General features: G+C 39.0%; 2 protein-coding genes across 3 annotated transcripts in view; one reads left to right on the top strand and one right to left on the bottom strand.

Moving 5' to 3' along the window:
* The first annotated feature begins 1,111 nt into the window (after positions 1 to 1,111).
* Positions 1,112 to 5,253, top strand: TSPYL4 (TSPY like 4). Its single transcript, XM_029223520.1, has one exon. The coding sequence runs from the start codon at positions 1,317 to 1,319 to the stop codon at positions 2,559 to 2,561; it is 1,245 nt and encodes a 414-aa protein (XP_029079353.1). The 5' UTR covers positions 1,112 to 1,316; the 3' UTR covers positions 2,562 to 5,253.
* A 4,761-nt stretch (positions 5,254 to 10,014) lies between these two features.
* Positions 10,015 to 22,318, bottom strand: part of NT5DC1 (5'-nucleotidase domain containing 1) — a 120,998-nt gene continuing 108,694 nt past the window's right edge. The window contains exons 11-12 of one of the 2 annotated variants that reach the window (XM_029223518.1): positions 17,970 to 18,138; positions 10,015 to 12,395 (exon numbers count right to left, since the gene is read on the bottom strand). In XM_029223518.1, coding sequence (XP_029079351.1) covers positions 12,280 to 12,395; positions 17,970 to 18,138 — 285 coding nt within the window. In that variant the 3' untranslated portion in view covers positions 10,015 to 12,279. The remainder of the gene's footprint in view (positions 12,396 to 17,969; positions 18,139 to 22,318) is intronic. The other variant, XM_029223517.1, reaches the window with a different exon arrangement.

The raw sequence follows: 22,318 nt of genomic DNA, 5'->3' as shown, positions 1-22,318 counted from the left end.
TTCTAACGAATCTCTTCTGAGTCCTTATTTGAAAGTGATCATAATCTGGGGTGCTTTGTAGTGGAATTTCTATTACAAAGAGTTATAATCATTTTTCTAATATGAATTTAAAAGTTTAAACAAAAATATGCAAATTTAAGTTTTCCTTTTTTTCTTGCATTTTCCTAAGGATTAACACCAGTATTTTCACACTTCAACAAACAGAGCAGATAGTAGTGATAACACTATCAAATGAAATGTATGAACGAACTGACCCGAATAAACAAGTTTTCTTTCTCAAATATTTTAACATTAACTTTTTAAATGTTACTTAAAATATTTTAATTAAGACAATTAGTAGCTCCGGTGCCTGCAAACAGTTGATCATGGCTTCTGCCCTGCAGTGAATTATCACAGAAGAAAAATTCGGCAAAATTGCTGGCTTCATGCCCACAGCCATTCTGAAGCAGGAACTCTTCAGATTAAGATTACAACCCGAGAGTAAGCACTATATAATATGTATACTTTCAGAAATTAAAATCTCCTTTGATTACGTTTCTTCCAGTAATGCTTAATGGCTGAATTTGCACCCTTGCACGTGTGTGCGTCACCTCTAAGTGAGGAAAATACATTTTGCTACTAACATCAGTTGAAAGTGAAAATATTGTCCAGTTGCTTCAAAGGTGTTTGCCAAAGTACATATACTTTAAAATCTGTAAGGCAAATTGAAATAATCCTTTATTATGTCTTCTTAGGATGAGAGAAACTTCCCTTTTAGCTGCTCCTAATTTTTTAAAATCATCACATTTAACACGGCAACACTTTTCTTAGAAATCAAAACCTGCTCATCTCAATTCTTTGGTAACAGCAATGAATCCGTACGTTAAAGAAGGGCTGCGAATTGCTGAATCCAGTTTACTATACAAGAGAGGCCCCATGAGCTGAACTGAATAGACAATAACTAACCTTTCTTAACAGTTAAGTATTTTAAAAGACAGTAGGTGCCTTAGAATTTCATTCAGGGCCTTAGAAATCCACATTCACACAGTTCTCACTTGCTCGAGTTTGGTCTGTAACCATTTATGCAAGCCAAATCTTTTCTAGACTCACGAAATTCATAACATTTTGTAACAAAGACAAAGAAACATCCCTGACAGACTAGCAAAATCATAAGACGCAACGAACTCTCGCGCGATGTTGAGACGCTACCGCCTAACGTCACCGGTTGCCATAGCAGCATCCCGCAGAGCGGAAAAGAGGGGTGGTGCGAGGGGCGGAGCGCGGCTTCGGCGGAGGACAACGGACTTTCTCCTCCTGCAGGTCTGACTTCTACCAAAATGAGCGGCCTGGATGAGGGCGACAACCTCCCTGTCGCTAAAACCTGCGGTCTCGCTACTCCCGACCATGCCCCGGGACATCCAGACTTAAAGCAGTGTCAGGGCGAGGAAACCGGGGCCACCCTGGTGATGGCGGACACAGGTGAGGGCGGCTTGGAGACCGCCGCAGAGGGAGGCGCGCCCCGGGACCCCGCGGGCTGTGGCCTTGCGCTCCGCATTCGGGTTGCTGGAAGTCGCGGCCGCGTTGCGACCAAAGCGGGCCAGAAAGAGGCTCCTGCTTCCACCGAGGGCATGGAAGCAGCCTCTGCCTGCACCTCGGTGGCAGCCGACAATAGCCAAAAAAATGGCTGTCAGCGTAGAGAGCTGTGCAGCCCTGCTGTCGAGAAGGCTCTAGAAGCCTGTGGCGCAGGGAGGTTGGGGTCTCAGATAATGCCTGGGGCGAAAGCCAAGGAAATGACGACAAAAAAGTGCGCTGTTTCAGCAGCAGCGGAAAAGGAGGGAGTAGCGGAGGTGGTGGTGGAGGAAAAGAAGGTGATGCAGAAGGAGAAAAAGGTGGTAGGAGGAGCGAAGGAGGAGGCCCGGGTCAGGGCCCCGAAGATCAATAACTGCATGGATTCGCTGGAAGCCATCGATCAGGAGCTGTCGAATGTAAATGCTCAGGCTGACAGGGCCTTCCTTCAGCTGGAGCGCAAGTTTGGCCGTATGCGAAGGCTCCATATGCAGCGCAGAAGTTTCATCATCCAAAATATTCCAGGTTTCTGGGTCACTGCCTTTCGCAACCATCCCCAGCTGTCACCTATGATCAGTGGCCAAGATGAAGACATGATGAGGTACATGATCAATCTGGAAGTGGAGGAGCTTAAACACCCCAGAGCAGGCTGCAAATTCAAGTTCATCTTTCAGAGCAACCCCTACTTCCGAAATGAGGGGCTTGTCAAGGAATATGAACGCAGATCCTCTGGCCGGGTGGTGTCTCTTTCCACGCCAATCCGCTGGCACCGGGGCCAAGACCCCCAGTCCCATATCCACAGGAACCGGGAAGGCAACACTATTCCCAGTTTCTTCAACTGGTTCTCAGACCACAGCCTCCTAGAATTCGACAGGATTGCAGAGATTATCAAAGCAGAACTGTGGCCCAATCCCCTCCAGTACTACCTGATGGGTGATGGGCCCCGCAGAGGATTTCGAGACCCAGCAAGGCAGCCAGTGGAGAGCTCCAGGACCTTCAGGTTCCAGTCTGGCTAACTCCTGCCCTGTGAGAAGCTCCTGCACAAGTTTCCTTACCACCTCCTCTTGGACCTGTGCGTAGCCAACAGCATGCAGTCTTCCATTTAGTTTCTCTTCACACTGGATTATTTTGTCCTTTTGTCCTCTAAATCCTCAAAAATCAGTGGCAAGATAATCGCTTATATGCCCATGCTCTTCTTCCTCTGAGCCTTCCTGCTGTTCTGCATCGTTACATGTTCCAAGTGCACGGCCTTCCACTACTTCTATGCCAAGCACATGATACTGTAGATAATGCACTCCCTTCTTTTGCATGCCCTTGGCCCTGTCTGACGATAGCCTTCTCCCAGTTTTTAAAGTGGCTGTCTACCACAAAGAAGCTTGATATACCTTTGCAAATACTTAGCTGGTGTACTTCATACTTTATGCAAGCTGTCCTCTTGATACCCATGTACTCTGTGGCAAGATCTTTGAGTTTCACTGCCTCAAGATGAAGCTTATGTAGATGATGCCAGTCATCAACCCAAACTGAACATTCCAGGCTACCAATAACTGGTTTCCAACTGTCTTCCTGGGTCCATGCCATCCACGCTGCTGGTTATCGCAGAATCAGCAGCTGGCTGGTGGGTGGCTACTAGGCATGAATGAGGTAACATGACAGGTGTCTATGTTATCATATTGGTCGTCTTATGCCTTTGGGCACCCTGCATTGTGATCACATACTGGTGAGTATGAAGGCCTGTGATATGGCCCACCCGAACCTGCACTCAACCTTCTGAATGAGCTTTGCACAGGCACCATCGCCTTCCTCTTCAGGAACTATCTGTAGACTTAAGCTCCTGGGTAGCACACAGGAACTATCCCCTTCCCTGCCCCCCAAATGGCTACCCATAAACCCAACTGGCTGTCAGGCAGGTTGGGCAGTCATAATATCACAGCGTCCAAAGCAAAGCTGGTGGGGGGTCCCTTCAAGCAGTTAGACTTTTTGAGCCCTAGCTGACAAACCACCCTTAATCAAGGCAACTTTATTAGGCATCCCCTTCTCAACCCCTCCCGCACCCATTCTGAACATGACAAAATTTGCCAGGTTGGGGGCACCGACGAAGAGGTCTTTCTAGTCTGTGGCGCCTGTTATACATCTGTCTCTGTCTGCGTCTCCCTCCCCCCCCCCCCCCCCCACCGCTTCTTCCTCTCAGAAGCAGTTACAGCTCAGAAACGGAAAAGAAAACTGGCAAAGCAGGCTTTTTGTTTAATTTGCTCTCCCTTTGATTGTGTCCAGGAGAAAGGTACTGTGCATCAGACTCCAGGTCTCTTATTGCTGTCTTCTGCCCTCATGTCTCCACCTCACTTCCTTTAGCAAAGTCTAAACATTTCAAAGGAAAACCTGTAGGTTAATTGCCTACTTATGGGCATTGTTTTTTGGGGCCAACTCTGACAACCCCATCCTCTTCCTCATCCATTTACCAAAACCTTCTGTGTGTTTTCTTGAGCTTTAGTGTGAGAAGCTGAGAGGAGACAGAAGGGCCTCACAGTAATGGCTTCAAGACAGACCCAGAGCAGGCTGTGATCCAAGGCAATCAAAACGTAGTTTCACTCCACCTTTCTAAGCATGGAAATTCTTTTTTGGGCCTTGGACCACTTAGAAATAACCCCAAGGCAGCATTTTGAGGGTCACTCGTGTCCTCTGTACTGTTCTTTGACTGCCCTGATGTCCCACAGCCTCCATCCTACTGCCTGGCCTTCTTGGCTCTCAGTCCTCAGCTTCTGCATTTCCTTCCCTGCTTCTGACCTAACAAATGAGGGAGCGGGCTGCAGACTGCATTGTGGGAGCTGCCAAGCCTCTCTCCTGGGGGTAAGGGTGTGTGTGAAAGTCTGCTCCGCGGGGCTTGGGATGTCTGGACACAGAGCAGTGGGAAAGGTGTCCTAGGCTGTAGAAACTGAAAGCTCAGAAAACAAATGAGCTTGCTGTGGATTGGGCTTGAGAAGGTAAACAGGAAAGGCTGGAACCCTGTAGGGTCAGGGGTAGGAGGGGAGGCCCCTGAGGTTTTTCCCAGGAGAGGTGGGAGAATGAAAGTGGTTGATGTTTAAAGAGGATGGTGGGAGGAGTTGCGTTTTCCTTCAGTTTTTCCTAACTCCTCGAATTCACCAGTAGTTTTTTGTACACAAAAATGCAAGTCTAAATGTTTTGTATTATTTTAGAATATGTGAACGATTAATGATGTATGCTCCTTATTTCACTGTGTTTGAGTAAAGTCCTGTTAATTCCTTTCTCCATTTATGCTTTCTGGCAAAATTGACATTTACAGGCATGCTTTTTGCTTGTAATTGAGAATGTGTACAAAAATATCAGGCTTGTTTCCTGTGCAGTATGAAGACTTCTGTGAATATTCCCTAATATATCAGCTTGTTCTGTTCTCTCTTCTTATATAGCTCTATTCTTAGAAATATAATTGAATGTGACCTTTGAAACTGTGCTGTCTTGTGGAAGTATTCTCAAACAGAAAAACCTGTCGTCTTGATATTTCTTGGCCTAGCAGTAAATATTGTACTTGACATCCTATGTTCCTAACCAGTGTAAGTACTTGTAGAATTGCTCTGTCAAACTAAACAAAGATAGTACTTTAGTCTTCTCCTATGTGCTCAAAGGAAAAATAAATCTGTTACTCTGCTGTATTTCTTGTTTTCACCAAAAAATAAAAATAAATAAGGCTTGTCTGTTTTGTCTAGGCTAATAAGTGGTTGGAAAATCATTAAAGTTATCAAGTCGTCACAGTAAGTATCATCCTGAACCTTAAAAAAAAAAGGCAATAGTGCACCTTCCAAGATTTTTTGTGTGAAAAATGGTAAATAAGCCCAAGTGCATACTCATAAACATATTTCCTATACAGTCAGTGTAGGTTTTGGTAATTGAAACACCATATATTGATTTTTGTCACTCACTTAAAATACTGTTTTCAGTGGAAAACTGTTCTCTATGCCCCATAATAGTTTACTTATATATTTATGTTAACTATGTCCCACCTTGGGCTGATTCTTTTATTTAATGAGCTTAAGATAGACTTTTGGAAGAATTAATCATTGGATATTCTTTAAGTACTACTTAAATTGTTTTCCTACAACAGTGTGGTGCTCTAAAAAGAAAGAAAAACAAAAAAGTTATGACAAATATAAAGTCTAGAAACATGATATCAGACATCACAATGTCAATTACCAGTAATGTTTTGCTTTTCAGCAGCTATTACATGAAGAATACCGCATTCTCTGTAGCACAGAGAACAATGAATGCTGCAAGGTCTCCATAAATGAATCACTGAATATTTTTAGCCATCTAAACAAAGATTTGACATAAATGCCCCCAAACTACTGATTTGAATTAGAGATTGTTAATTAAACATACAGTTAAAACAGACTTGCTGACTCTTGGTGCAATATTTATTTGCAAGCTCTATTTGCTGAAGTATAATTTTTCTAGGCCTGGAGAACTTTAAGTATTAGAGAGCTAAGTTTTCTTTTGCATGTTTCATACCTATCTTAGTCCTAAATTCCCTATACAATGTTCATTTTACCTTTTCAATTCAGTGATTAATTTCTGCCTTGTCGACCATCTGTTTCAAGCATATCTCTTTATCCTGTTCTGGATGTAATCAGAAAATCATTTTTGTTGGTTTACTATCAGCTTTAGTCTAACCAGTAGTACTCATTTTTCTAGTAGGCTGGTGCTACTCGTTTGTTACAGATTAACATGGTTTCTGTTCTGTTTAGTCTAATAAAATTAGACTCAGTTAACATTGTCTAGGATTCACGTACCACCCGATCGGTTAACTCATATAGCCCTGCTCCATTTCTTTGCATTGCCTTTTTGTTTTTCTTCCTCAATTCTAGACCCCAATTATTCTTAAATCAGACCTCCAAACCAGTTAAAGAGTTTCTCTCATCCTTTTCACCCAAGAAGTATTACCATTTTGGTCTGCTTGGGCCATTATTGCCCTATGAGTAATAGTGACATACTTCATAATTTCCCTGGCATCCTCTTCTATTTTTCTGGGTATTCAGCTCAGGCCAGACACCCACAAAGTCTTCTCTGACCTTCCTTACCAGGCCCCCTACTCCTCCACATCACTCCTCCTGCTGCTTTTGCTTCTGCTTTACCTCCAGTTGACTCACGTTTCCTTACATCAGTTTTCATCATTAAAAACAACCCCCCCCATAAATGACCAATATTCCTAATCATTGAGTTCCCAGTCTCATTGAGTCACAAATTAAGCCTTCGATACCCAATTTTGCGTCAGATATGCATTCCCTGGCTTGACAATCTGAAGAGATCTGAGGTGACAGTAGGTACTTCCATGTTTGTTCTTATGTTACCTTCATAATCCTGACAGTTTTACTGTCCCCTTTTAAACAGTTGAGAAAATAGGCTCAGAAAGTTGAACTAAATTGCCTAAGATACAAATCACAAATTGTGCTTTCAAGCTAGGGTACTTTCCACTGTATCACAGCCATCTGTACTAAATTTGGCATAAAACAAAACAAAAACCCTATTTATATGAGTATTCAATTGAAGGTTATTCTTAACCCATTCATGATGGTCTTTGAAGGGTTTTTTTTTAAATCACTTATTTTAATTAATACAGAATTCCATAGTTACAGATTAAAATACTCCTGAAGTTACATATGTAATCATGATGTTTGCTGCATAAATGAAATTAGCAGTTTGCTCCCTTCATTGAAGGGAGTAAATGTACAAAAAGGACTTTTATTTATTTAAAACATTTTTAAAAAATTGTATATTTTATTTTATTGTACTTAATTTCTGCTGTACAGCAAAGTGATTCAGTTATGCATGTACATTCTTTCTAAAAATTCTTTTCCATTATAGTTTATCACAGGATATTGAATATAGTTTCCTGTGCTATACAGTAGGACCTTATTGTTAATCCATCCTATATATATAATAGTTTACATCTGCTAACCCCAACTCCCACTCTATCCCTCCAACACACCTCCATCCCTTGTCAACCGAAGGTCTGTTCTCTATGTCTGTGAGTCTGTTTCTGTTTTGTAGATAAGTTCATTTGTGTCATATTTTAGATTCCACATATAAGTGATATCATATGGTAGTTGTCTTTCTCTTTTTGATTTACTTCACTTAGTATGATAATCTCTAGTTGCATGCATGTTGCTGCAAATGGCATTATATCATTGTTTCTTATGGCTGAGTAGTATTCCATTGTATATGTATACACCCAATCTCCTTTATCCATTCATCTGTCAATGGACATTTAGGTTATTTCCATGTCTTGGCTATTGTAAATAGTGTTGCTGTGAACATAGGGGTGTATGTATCTTTTTGAATTATAGTTTTGTCCAGATATGTATCCAGGAGTGGGATTGCTGGATCGTATGGTAATTCTATTTTTAGTTTTTTTGAGGAACCTCCGTACTGTTTTCCATAGTGGCTGCACTAACTTACATGCCCACCAACAGTGTAGGAAGGTTCCCTTTTCTCCACACTCCAGCATTTGTTGTTTGTAAACTTTTTAATGATGGCCATTCTGACCGGTGTGAGATGATACCTCATTGTAGTTTTGCTTTGCATTTCTCTAATAATTACCGCCATTGAGAGTTTTTTCACGTGCCTGTTGGCCATCTGCATGTCTTCTTTGGAGACATGTCTATTTAGTTCTGCTGCCCATTTTTTGATTGGGCTTTTTTGTTGTTGAGTTGTGTGAGCTGTTTGTATTGGGTTGGCCAAAAAGTTTGCTTGGGTTTTTCTGTAAGATGTTACGAACTTTTTGGCCAACCCAATATATTTTGGAAATTAAGTCCTTGTCAGTCTCACCGTTTGCACATATTTTCTCCCATTTCGTAGGTTGTGTTTTGTTTTGATTGTACTTTCCTTTGCTGTGCAAAAACTTGTAAGTTTGACTCTGTCCCTTTATTTCTGCCTTTATTTCCATTGCCTTGGGAGAATGACCAAGAAACACTGGTATGATTTACATCAGAGAATGTTTTGTCTATGTTCTCTTTTAGGAGTTTTGTGGTGTCATGTCTTAAGTATTTATTTTGAGTTAATTTTTGTGTATGGTGTGAGGGTGTGTTCTAACTTCATTGATTTACATGTAGCTGTCCAACTTTCCCAACACCCCTTGCTGAAGAGACTGTCTTTTTCCCATTGTATATTCTGACCTCCTTTGTCGAAGACTAATTGACCTTAGGTGTGTGGGTTTATTTCTGGGCTCTCTATTCTGTTCCATTGATCCATTTGTCTGCTAATGTGCCAATACCACGCTGTTTTGATTACTGTAGCTTTGTAGTACTGTCTGAAGTCTGGGTGGGTTATGCCTCCTGCTTTGTTCTTTTTCCTTGTTTTGGCAACTCTGGGTCTTTTATGGCTCCATAAAAATTTTAGGATTACTCTAGTTCTGGGAAAAGTGCCATGGGTAACTTGACAGGAATCACATTAAATCTGTATATTGCTTTGGGTAGTATGACCCTTTTAACAGTATTAATTCTTCCAAGATCATGGGATATCTTTCCATTTGGAATCATCTTCAATTTTCTTTATTAATGTTTTATAGTTCTCAGCATATAAGTCTTTCACTCCCTTGGTCAGGTTTATTCCTAGGTTTTTTTTTTTTTTTGATGTGATTTTAAAGGTGACTGTTTGTTGACAATCCCTTTCTGATATTTCATTCTTAGTGTAAAGAAATGCAACCAATTTCTGTATGTTAATCTTGTATCCTGCTACCTTGCTGAATTAGTTTATCAGCTCCTGTAGTTTTTTTTTTTTTTCTTTTGCGGTATGTGGGCCTCTCACTGTTGTGGCCTCTCCCGTTGCGGAGCACAGGCTCCAGACACGCAGGCTCAGCGGCCATGGCTCACGGGCCCAGCCGCTCCATGGCATGTGGGATCTTCCTGGACCGGGGCACGAACCCGTGTCCCCTGCATCGGCAGGCAGACTCTCAACCACTGCGCCACCAGGGAAGCCCCAGCTCCTGTAGTTTTGTGTGGAGTCTTTAGGGTTTCCCATATATTATATAGTATTATGTCATCTGCATGTAATAACAGTTTTACCTTTTCCCTACCAATTTGAATACCTTTTATTTCTTTTTCTTGTCTGACTGCTGGTGCTAGGACTTCCAATACTATGTTGAATAGAAGTGGTGAGAGTGGGCATCCTTGTCTTGTTCCAGATTTTAGTGGGAAGGCTTTCAGCTTTTCACCATTGAGTATTATATTGGCTGTGGGTTTGTCATAAATAGCTTTTATTATGTTGAGATATTTTCCCTCTATACCCACTTTGGTAAGAGTTTTTATCATGAGTGGATGTTGAATTTTATCAAAAGCTTCTTCTGCATCTATTGAGATGATCATGTAGTTTTTGTCTTTTCTTTTGTTGATCTGGTGTATCACATTGATTGATTTGCGTATGTTGAACCATCCTTGTGACCCTGGGATGAATCCAACTTGGTCGTGGTGTAGGATCCTTTTTCTGTGTTGTTGGATTTGGTATGCTAATATTTTGTTGAGAATTTTTGCATCTATATTCTTCAAAGATATTGGCCTGTAATTTTCTTTTATGGTAGTGTCTTTGTCTTATTTTGGTATCAGGACGATGGTGGCTTCATAGGCCTGTATGCTAATATTAAATTTAAGTCCTCTGTCCGTTAACACAATTCTCCTGCTTTCTTATTTCATGTAACTTTATTAAAGAATATACAGCTTTTCTTCTCTAATATCCTCTTTTAAATTTTAAATATACCATTTTTGATGATTATTTTTACTCTTCATATACAATTAGAAACACTTTTTAGAAACAAATAAAAAATTTTTAAAGTCTAATTACAGTCCAACAGAAGCACTGACTGACTCTGCTAGAAAAGTGGGAGGAAACTTGGATATAAACTCTTAACCATCTTTTTGACAAGATGGAAAAAACTAAGGTCAGATTAGGTGGTAACTTGTTCAGATTTCTTTGGTAGCTACTGGTAAAAAGTAGGACTAGAACTTCTGACTTGAGTGAATTTTTTTCACTCTTCAGTGGCCAAAAAAATGCAATTAACTTCTTACCTTGGAGTTCGCGTTTTTCATATTAACAAGAGCAGTTTATAAGCATTTAAAGATGTATTATTCTTTGCCATTGACAAAATAAACATGCATAAGGAAAAACAGCTTTATTTTTAAAAGAAATCAAATGTCTACTGAAAGTTTACATGAAATAGCATCTTTCACTTCAGCCCTAAGCTTGATTATGTATGCTCTTTATTATATTCCAATAAGATTTTGGAATTCAATTTCAAAGACAATCACATTTATTAGTAGATATTGAAGAAAGCTACTGACTTTGAGGAAAAAAAATCAGTAACTGTTTACCTACCCTGAGATACTCATCCCCACAATATATTTGGGATTATTTGAGCACTTAAAAATTTAACAAAATACTTAACTTCATTGCATCCATCAATATGTTAAATTCTCTGCTACAATCCAAGTAAAATGATGGTGACCAGTGTTTTCTGATATGTCCATGATGGACAGGGTAAAATTACAGCATAAAGAGTAGCCAAGAATTTATATTGTAAACATTATCTGGGTCCAAACATCTTGCAGCAAACAGCTACTAATATGACTATACATTAGCACATCGAACACAATAATCCTGGATTGTAGTATAACTATAAAACCTCTTAAAGCGATTTTTCTCAACTTCTCTTTTCATTATCCACCCCCCCGCCCTAGGAGAAAAATATTTAATAAATTTAACTTTAAGAAATTAATACTAAGGAATAAGATTTTATTGACTAGGGTTGAGATATGGAGGACCATAATCCATTGCGTTACACTAAGATTTTTTTCACCCCAAGAACCAATTTTTGCCCCACTGAGAATACATGCCTTAGAGTGAAGTAAACAGCCTTTAACATTATTAGGGAGGAAAAAACCCTAATGGGTAACATTGGAGGCTGAAATAGTTGGCTTCTCTATCATCCCTGTCCCATTATGGCTGTGTAGTCTCAGAAGACATCATGTCTACTTCCTTGCTTTGGTAACCACAAAAATAGCATAGTTAAAATAATTTAATCTTACTAGACTTGGTGTTCTGAACTTTAAGTTGAAACAACAGGTGTAGATCAGTTGTTCTCAATTCTGGCTGCATTTTCCTGGGGCATATTAAAGACATCAATGCTCATCTGTATCCCCAGACCAATTAAACCAATGTCTGGAGGTTATGGTCTAGTCAATGGTTCTTGAACTTTAGTAGTGTGAACCACACTGTAATTAAGCACAGATTGCTGGGTCCCATTCCCAGAGTTTCTGATTCTGTATGTCTGGGATGGGGCCTGTAAATTTGCATTTCTATCAAGTTTGCAGGTGCTGCTATGCTAGTGGTTTGGGGAACACACTTTGAGAACCACTGGTCTAGGCAAATGTGTAAATATGCATGTGTATGTATATATATCCCCAGGTGATTCTAATCTCAGAACTGCTAGTATAGAAAATATTAATAAGATTCTTTTCAGTTCTAAGATATTGAGATTTTAACATAATGAGAGTTGTTGGGTATCAAGATGATCTCTATAGAAAGGAGACCTATGGAAAAACATACCAATTTCTTGGTCACTTCATTAAGAATTTGTTTCTATAAAGCATTTTACAGTAGTTTTTGAAAATTAACATTTTTACAGTACATTTGCTGTACATATGGTTCTTCACTTCATTTTTCAGTAAACATAGTTTATTTGGTTTTCAGTTTCCCATCATTTGATAAGACCAATGGAGGGTTTGGATAATAGCCTGCTGTTTTTGAATTGTTTGAAGAGAAACTTGTAAATTTGTAGTCCAGGGGTAATTCTGGGGAAAAAAAAAAAGATTCTGCATATTTCAAAAGAACTTTCATAAATATAAACAAATCGAAATTTGATAGTCATTGATAATAAAACATTTTTAGTTTCATAATTTTAATATTTCTTTTGTCACCTGGATAGGTTGCGTGCTGTAACTGGTAAATGAGAACTAATAATCTTCATAGCCCTTAGTAATAGTTACTAAGAATAATCTTTGAATGCTTAGCTAAATAAGAATTCTAATATGCACAATATGGCAACTTTTTCCATATGATAAGCATCTCACACACACACACACACACACACATGCACATACACAAACACACAGCCACAAGAGGGGGGAGAGAACATAAAATTCATACTTTATTGATGGTGGGACGCTGTGACATCTTCAATATAAGTATCTCAAAAGCTAGCCTTCAGATATTTTCTTCCCAAGCTTCTTCAAAGAACCATTACCAGAAATATTACAAGTGAAACGTTATATGTCATGTAATGATAGTCATTCCACGTGCAGATACTGGGTAGTCATCCTTATTTCACAAATTTCACATGTAAAACATTATTTGGTAATACTCAGTATTTTGAAAATGATACTAACATAAAAATTATACTTTATATTAAATGCCAGTGAGAGTTATTAAGACCCAAATAGTTAATCCTTATGAGGAGAAAACTAGTGCTAAAGATTGGGCAGAAGGAACACTGCCTTTCTGAGGCCAGAGAAAGCTAAGATTACTATAAACAGAAAAACATTTGTATTAGTGAATTTCACTGGTCTTCACTGCTTCAAATTAGCTGGAGCATATTTTGAGCCATTAAAAAGGCTCATTAAAAGGCATTGGAAAGTACATTGATAAAAGCTGAGTTTCTAAAATAGTGCATCTGAGGTCCTGGATTTCTTATAAGCCACAAAAATGATACAGGCTGCGAGCTGACCCAGCCACCTCTTTCTCTGTATTTCCTACACACATCCTAAAGTAAATGTTTTAAAAGCTGTTATAAGGTTAAAATGATTACATTATCAAAATGATTATAAACCAACCATCATGGTAATGTATATTGCAAACTTTTATAACATCTATAAAAACACCTCCTAAGCATTTAAATGTCAATGAGAGAACCACATCTAACAGAATATTGACGAATAAAGAAACATTACATGAATACAAAAAAGGGGGAATATCAGGTTTGTTTTTCATTTCCTATCTCATTTAAAACAAAAATTTTATTCTCTCAGGTAGCAGAAAAAGTCTACTAAGGTTAAGAAATCTGGGTATGGAATAGCCAAACTGAGATCAGATTACTATTGTGTTAAAACAAGTACGTCCAGATTGGGGATTCAACAAGAGGGAGACATTTGCATGTCTTAGAAAAGTCACTGTTGGGTGCTTTTTGGAAGAAAAGAGAATGGTAGACAAAGAACCAAATTCTTGTTTACCACAATGATGTTCTATTAAACTCTGTGTACTAAATACACCATAATATCAACCACATTATCTAATAATTAAATGAAGAGAACCAAAATGAACAAATATTCTTAAACAGTAAGTTCAGTGTAAAACAACACAGAAACAGAACAACTCTCGGGATTTTTTTTAAAGATACTGGCAGGATAACATTTATATAAAGATCCTATCTTCAACATGTCTGAAGCCATGACCATCACACCATTTTTCTTTCAGCCATTTTTCTTACTTGGAGGTCAATTACACAGTACTATCCAAATTTACTGAATATGTTACTGAAATAATAAATTTCAAATTCTGTGTGAGATATAATTTCCTTATGAGAATGTGATCGTAAGCAACGAGTGCTAAGTTAAAGAGAGACGAACACTTTGCTTTCTGAGGCAATGTCTTGGACCTCAAAATCGACAATCAAATATAACTTACCAACCCTCTAACTCTCCCCCCACCCCAAATCGACTCCTTTAGCTTTGTTTGACTACTGGTGAGTCCAAGTATTTTGTCCTAAGAGAAGTTAGAAGACAAAGGCTCTGCCAAATTCTTTTCCAGGGTGCTGAGGAAGAAAGCTTTTGGAAAGTGAAAATGGGAGCCACACTGATGTTACTACTGCTTCCTTAAGGAGAAGTGATTACCCCAGAAGACAGACAGGGGATTATTTTTTGAGAAATATTTAAATCCCGGAATAATGGAGAGTCACTTTTCCTTGACTCTTTTACTATTTCACAACTATATCCCACTGAACAGTTTCTATCCAGGTATTTTAGAATAATTCAGTGACTTCTATTATCACACAACCCTACTCTCTCACTATAAATTTGAGTCACTTTGAAGGAAAGAAAGAGTGAAATATAAAAAATTGAAAATAATAGTTTAGTCCTGGGCCAGTCCCTCCCTTCAAGTTACAGGGTCCATTTCTTTAATAGGAAAATTGTATGTGAAAGGAAGAAATATATTCTTTAATTTTATGTGTGTAAGCATGGAACAAAATGAAAAAAAAATCTTTTGAAACTGGTGAGAATGAGATATTATTTCAGTGAGTAAGATATATTGACATACTGGATTTGTATAATGGCATAGAGGATGGACCTTTTGGAAGGTCACACATATCTTAGGGTCATCATCATCCTACCAATAAATATCAGATAAATATCTTACTTTACTTTCTCTCATATCCACCCTGTGAGGGTGGTATACCCAGTTTAAGGAAGAAGAATCTGAGGTTCAAAAAAAAGTAGACTTCCACTTCTGAATTGGAGCTGAGACAATTAGAAAAGCTGGATAAAATAAAAACATCAGAGTGAAGTTATTGGAGAGTTGAAGAGGCAACTAAGACCCGAGGACAAACACTTCCTGGGAAGGAACAAGCAGCAGTGAAGTGAGCCAACATTCTGCCACAGCTTTTCCCTTTAGGCACCAGAATTCTGGCTGGGGGCAGGGCAGAGGCAGTTACTAGCAGCAGAAAAACCAGAAGAGATTTTGGCAGTCTTGAAGGGCTACAGAGACAAAAAGTGAGGGGCTGGAACCTGCTATAAACAAAGGGGTGGAGAACCGGATTCTAGACTCAAGCCCTTCAAGGGAACTTCAGGAAACTAAGAAGCAAGCAGAAACATACCCCTCTAAAGCACAGTAGACTTTTCAGCAGTCTCTTGGTATTGAGAAAACAGGGAGGGATTAAATTCTGACCTGAGAGAAGAGAGGGTGAATACCTCGGACTTTCAGTGACACTATTTCTGAAACCAGAATTTATTATTATGAAGTGATTCTCTTTCATGTTAAGGGATTTTTTTTCCTTCACATTAATAGAGCTAACTAACTTTCTTTTGGTTACCATTAACATGGTATTGTCTCTTTCTATCTTGATATTCAAACTTTATGCATCCCATTCTCCCCATTTTTCTCTCCATTTTTGTTTTTTTTTTTGGGGGGGTTAAAATTATTTTACATAATTAGTTCGGTACATGTATCATTACAATGCTTTTGGTAGTTATCTTAGAGATTACGAGATGCATTTTTGACTTAATATCTAACATACTCTCATCTTTTGCCATATAATAAAGGATGTTAGAACACATTTAACTCCAGCTGTCCCATTTTGTGATTTATATGCCATTGGTGTCATATGTCTTAAAATTCTTTATTTAAACCCCATAGGATTTTAAAAAATTGTTTCTAACTGTAAATATTCATTTTAATTTATTCATACATCCTTTTGTTGCTGTATATTCACTTCTTCTTTCATCTCCAGTCTTCCAAGAGGGATCATTCTCACTTTTGCATGAAGAACAAGACCCTTTAGTATTTTCTATATAGTGCAGGTCTTCTAGAGATACATCTTCTCCATTTTTGTCTAAGAATATTTTTCTTTTATTCTTTAATGATATCTTTACTTGGTATAGAATTCCATCAAGACTGACAAGCATTTTCTTTCAGCAATTTAAAGATATCATTCTACTGTCTTTTGGCTTCTTTTGTTTCTGGGAAGAGTGAGATGTCAGATGTCTAACACTTATGAAGTACTCCTTTGAAATCAATCTGTCTTTATTCTCTGACTGCTTTTAATATTTCTTAATTATCTGGTCTTTAGCAGTTAACTTTGGGATTTCCCTTTATGTATTGTGTTTCAGTTCTTTGGGCTACTTAAACCTTTGGCTTATTTTCTTTCATCATTTTTGGAAAGCTTGTTGTAGCTATTGCTTTTGGCTTATTCTCTCATCTCCTAAGTTTCTAATTATAGGAATCTTATTCCTTCTCATTATATCTCCTGTGTCTCTTAGTCCCTCTTCCGTATCTTCCATGCTTTTTTCTCTTCAGGCTTCATTGTGGCTATTTTCTTTTGGCCTATTTTCCAGCGTACTAATTCACTTTTCCTGTGTCTAATCTTCTGTTAAACCCATCCATTAAGTTCTTAATTTTTACTTTTTAATATTTCAATTTTAGAATTTCCACTTTTTACTAGTTTTTATATAGCTACCAAATTTCTCATTCCTTTCTTTTCTGTACTTGAACCTGGTTATTTCTCTTAGTGTAGTCTCGTACCCTTGTGTGCCTGGTTATTTTTCATTATGTGCTGAACCTTGTATTAATTGTTTTTTGAAACAATCTGAGTCCTAGAATGATGTTATCTTCCTCAAAAGAGAAGAGTCATTAATTCTTACCAGGTGCCTTGGGGCACTACCAATCTAGAATCTCCTCAATCCAGTTTTAGGGATTCAGCTGATTTAAAGCTGAGCTTCAGTTCCTGTGAATGCCTACTTCTAATTCATCCTTCAGAGTCTCAACAGAGATTGAGAGAGTCCACCAGGCCCACCCCTCCTTTGGCAGGCCCTACCTTCCACTTTCTACCCCTGTAGGTTCATGAAACTATGCAAAGGCCACTCACTTCTTTGAGTGCCTTCTCCTGAGTTAGCAAATGGGGGGAAAAGTAGCCCCCAAAGTCAGGTTCACCTTACGTGGCCTCCTTAGCATCCTGTCCTGGTAACTCTTCCCTAGCTTTCTCCTATGACTCCAGGCAAACTTAAAAAAAAAAAAAAAAAAAGTACAGCATTTGTAGTTGGCTTCAGCGGACAGGCAGGTCTTAATTACCTAAACTGCCATATCTAGGTGTTACCCAAGAAAAATCTATAAATGCCATGGGAAAATTTTCTTCTTTTAAAGAAAAGAATTCTAGGGCTTCCCTGGTGGCGCAGTGGTTAAGAATCCACCTGCCAATGCAGGAGGCATGGGTTCGAGCCCTGGTCCGGGAAGATCCCATATGCCGCGGAGCAACCAAGCCCGTGTGCCACAACTACTGAGCCTGCACTCTAGAGCCCGCAAGCCACAACTACTGAGCCCGTGTGCCGCAACTACTGAAGCTCGCGCACCTAGAGCCGGTGCTCCACAACAGGAGAAGCCACCGCAATGAGAAGCCCGTGCATCGCAACGAAGAGTAGCCCCCAATCGCCACAACTAGAGAAAAGAACGTGCATGGCAACAAAGACCCAACACAGCCAAAAAAATAAAATAAATTCATAAAAAAATAAATAAAATTAAAAAAAAGAAAGAAAAGAATTCTAGTACTTTAGGTCATTACTGTCCAGCAGCAGGTAAAGCTTTATAAGTATTATCCACCTTACCTGCTATTGCTTCAATACTTGGAATTGCAATAGTGCTGTAAGCACTGATTCTCTTACAAGACCATGTATAAACCAAGGAATCTTCTGTATTTTCCAGTCCGGAAACTGAATCAATAAAAAAAGAGCCCCATTTTTTAGATAATCTGTTTAGAGGCTTTGCCTTCGGTCCCTGAAACAAGAAATAGAATAACGAAACTGTGATTAATTAGTGTTCAACCTCATTATAAGTTTTTTCCACCAATAAGTAAATCAAAATAGAACTGTGTAGGAATTTCAGTTGTTTAACTTTAACCAGACTATATACTGTATAAAAAGTAAAACAAAACTTTGTAGTCCTTTAATGTATTCTCCTCTGGCTTTGTTTGGGAACCCCTTTCTCATCCTTTGGGATCTGGCTTGGATGCCACCCAGGATATTTTCCTTGATTTCCCACAGTTGGGTTGGATTAGGTCTCCTCCATTTTCTCACACTCTGAGTTTAACCCTAATATGGTACTTCTCATAGTATCTTGCAATTATCATACTATTTACTTTTCGCCCTCGACAGATTATAAACTACAGAAGGTTAGGAACTATCTCATGTATTAGTGTATCCTTAAAGGCTTAGTGCCTAGGACATAGCAGGCACAGAAATGTTGTAGACTAAATAAGACTCATTCAAAAAATACTTCTCAGTGTTTTATGGGTATAGTATAAAACTAAGAATTAAAAAAAACCCTATCACGTCCATAGAATTTGGATTATAAAATCTGTCATCCTTTTCTGATGAAAACTTCATTTTGGAGCAGCAAAGAGTCCCAAATATGCCTTTAGATTCATGATTCTTTGCGCTGGAACTCACTTTGTGAAGCAAGATGAAAGTATGTGTTTTTCACGTGATGGTGTTTAGAAATCACTTAGCAAGAATCTATCTGGATTTCACCAAAGATATTTAAGAGCAGTATGGAATATAAATATCTATGCTTCTGTGTGTACATTTAAGGTGTATTTAGATATAATTTCTCAAGGTGTAAAGAGAAGTTTATAGTGTCACTTTGATTTACTTCATTGTCTTTTCTAAAATAATGAGTGTGAGAAGAAATGACTCACATCTCACAGGCTATATGTAGATAATGGTTCTGCCAACACTGAGTGGTAATCTGGGCTGCACATTATTCCTTTGAAAAGAGGAAAACAGACCTGTTTACCCTTTCTGGTTCAATGTATTATGGATGCTGTTATTGTCTAAATGTTTGTGTCCTTCTAAAATTCGTATGTTGAAATCCTAACCCCCAAGATGATGGAATTATGAGGTGAGGCCTTGAAAAGGTGCTTAGGTCATGAGGGTGGAGCCCTCATGAAGCCCTCATGATTAGTGTCCTTATAAAAGAGATCCCAGAAAGCTACCTTCTCCCTTCTGCCATGTGAGGGTACAGGGAGAAGATGGTGGTCTTTGAGGAAGTGGGCCCTCACCAGACAATGAATCAGCTGGCACCATGATCTTGGACTTCCCAGTCTCTAGAACTCTGAGAAATACATGTTTGTTGTTTATAAGCCAGCCAGTCTATGGTATTTTGTTACAGCAGCCAAAATGGACAGATGCTAATCTTTGTTTATTCTGATGCTAAAGTTTTAATGACTCATTTTCTCAAATATAAAATATATATATCACTAATCAAAAGAAACATGCCATTTCTTGAATATATCAACAAGGAGCACTCCTATTTTCATTGAGCCTTTATCTTATAGATTTCATCCCTTAATGGTAAGTGTTCTCACCAAGTTTCTATCTTCTCTTCTTCTCTTTCTCTCTTGTCTCTCTCCCTTGGACATCTCTCAATTTTCCTCGCTTATCCTAACCTATCTCCCAAACCAGTCTGATCTCATCCTCCAGCTATTTCAAAGAAATGGGATTCAACATTAAACCAATCACATCTCTCTCCTCACAAAAACGTCTCTCCCCAAAAAACCAGGTCTTTCTCATGACTTCCATATTTATATGAATAAAACCCACCAATTCCAGTTGGCTGCGCTTAAAAACCATCGATATTTTCTGTCTCAGCTCCCACCACCAGCACCCAGCTAGTTGTGCCTCCAGAACATCCGCCATGTACTCTCTCCATCTCTTTCTCACTAGTGCCCACTGTTCATGTTTGTATCGCCTCTAGCTGGGCTGCTGGGACAGCCCGCCACAGCATCCCTTCCCACGTGCTGAGCCCATCCTTCACACAGCTGCTAAACGAAAGCTTCGCCCCTGTTGCCTGAACATCCAAACACTGCTAGTGATGCCTTTGGCTGACAAACCTACACATCTGCTATTTTATGGTCAAAACTGTGTACTGAAGCCTGGACATTACAATCTCTGTACACTTATTCATGTTACTTCCTGAACCAAGAATGTTATTTCCATCAGTTGAAAATGTACCTGTCCTTCAATGTTTACCTCACATTCTACATTTTTTATAAAATTTTGCCTAATTCTCCTCAACGAAGTATCCATCCTGTCTTGTTTGTAATTCTTTTATAATTTGTACCCTCTGGAGGCAGTTATGCTTTATTTGTACACTCAAGCTCCTTGACCCCTTTTATCCACAGACTAATATGTTCTGTTAAAAGGATCTGTGTATGATTCTATTATAAGTCCCTGATATTCATAGTAGGGAGGCTTGCACAAATTAAAAACTTAGTATATGTTGAACAAGACAATGGTGTCAGACTGGTCATTTAATGACTGGCCTTATTAAGATATCTCTGCTAATCCAATAAGCTCTTACTTATGTCTGATAGTTGTGATGAAAGTTTTGAGTACTCTTCTGAAATATGTGTATGTGTGTGTACACCCAACAGAGAGCTACCAAATCCTGTCTCTTCAGTCACAGTGGGTGGATTTATTAAGGACATATATGTTCAATGGAGCAGGGCTGGGGTGGGGAGGTGGGGTGTGATGATGAAGGAACATTATTTCAATTCTATCTTGGGAAATAAAATCTTCAAGCTGTTGACTCACTGTTTCCTGTCGAAGAGCCAATTATTAACTCTTTGTTCATGATGTGTTTATAACTAATTAACAAGAAAAGGGGTCTGTGGGAGAAGGATGGAGCTACCGTCTATGTAATGCTAAAGCAAACATTCCCACTGATTCTTCATTTCCTTATTACTGTCTGTGCATTCTCAAATCATTTTGAAGAAACCAAATCTCCTTATTTCTCTTTAGGGGAAACCTCCTCCCAAATCCCTCGGATTAGAAGCCCAACCTCCTGGAAGGTTATTTTAAAGCTCTTTTTAACTCAGTCCACAGAACTTCCAATGTCACACTGAAGACCAAATGCTACTCAGTGGAAACCTTGTAGAAACCTGACCCCTTTATTCTAACATTCAGTTGCATCTACTTATAGCTATCTTTTTTTTTTTTTTTTTTTTGCGGTATGCGGGCCTCTCACTGTTGTGGCCTCTCCCGTTGCGGAGCACGGGCTCCGGACGCGCAGGCTCAGCGGCCATGGCTCACGGTCCCAGCCGCTCTGTGGCATGTGGGATCTTCCCGGACTGGGGCACGAACCCGTGTCCCATGCATCGGCAGGTGGACTCTCAACCACTGTGCCACCAGGGAAGCCCTCTTTTTTTTTTTTTTTTTTTTTAAAATAAATAGACTTTACTTCTTAGAAGTTTTAGGTTTCCAGATAAATAGAGCATCTCCTTCCCCCCGAGCCCCGGGGCACCCACTGGTCTTTTCCAGGATGTCATATAGTTGTATGTAGTATGCAGCCTTTTCGGAACTGGCTTCTTTCACTTAGTAATATGCACTTAAGGTTACTCCATGTTTTTCCATGCTTGATAGTTTCTTTTGATTGTTATTTTTTGATTGGATATTTGTTTTTTGACTTATGTTTTCCCTTCTTTTTAGATTGTTCCACTGGAATGAATTTAGGAAAATGCATTTTATTTTCTGACCTTTCTTCTTTTCTGCTTATTTTTGCTTTTATACACTATTTTCCCTTTCTAGATTTATGACGTATTTTACTTTTCTTTCCCTCAAGTCTTTACCTATGTTCATTTTGGGTGGCTCAGGAGTAAGCTTAAGGGAGCTACCAATTTTGTTAAGTTAGACCATGAAGTGAGAGCACAAGGGCTTTCATGGCCAAGCAAAAGAGGTAGAGTATAACCGCAGCGAGTCAGGATCTGGCCGCCTCATCATCAGCCAAAATACGGCCACGGTGCCACAGCACTGGATGAAAGTAGAGAACTCGGAAGACAGACATTACAGACCATTACGTTAATGGTCAACAGCATTTATCTTGGCATCATTTAAGAACTATCCACAAGATCAACTGTAGAGCTGAGATGGCATGAAGATCACAGTAAGTGCCAACAGAT

The sequence above is a fragment of the Monodon monoceros genome, unplaced genomic scaffold, assembly GCF_005190385.1.
Source record: "Monodon monoceros isolate NGI ecotype Baffin Bay Population unplaced genomic scaffold, NGI_Narwhal_1 Super_Scaffold_15, whole genome shotgun sequence".
Lineage (NCBI taxonomy): Eukaryota > Metazoa > Chordata > Mammalia > Artiodactyla > Monodontidae > Monodon > Monodon monoceros.
Note: the sequence above shows the minus strand (reverse complement) of the source record. Positions and strands in the feature narration are given on the sequence as shown.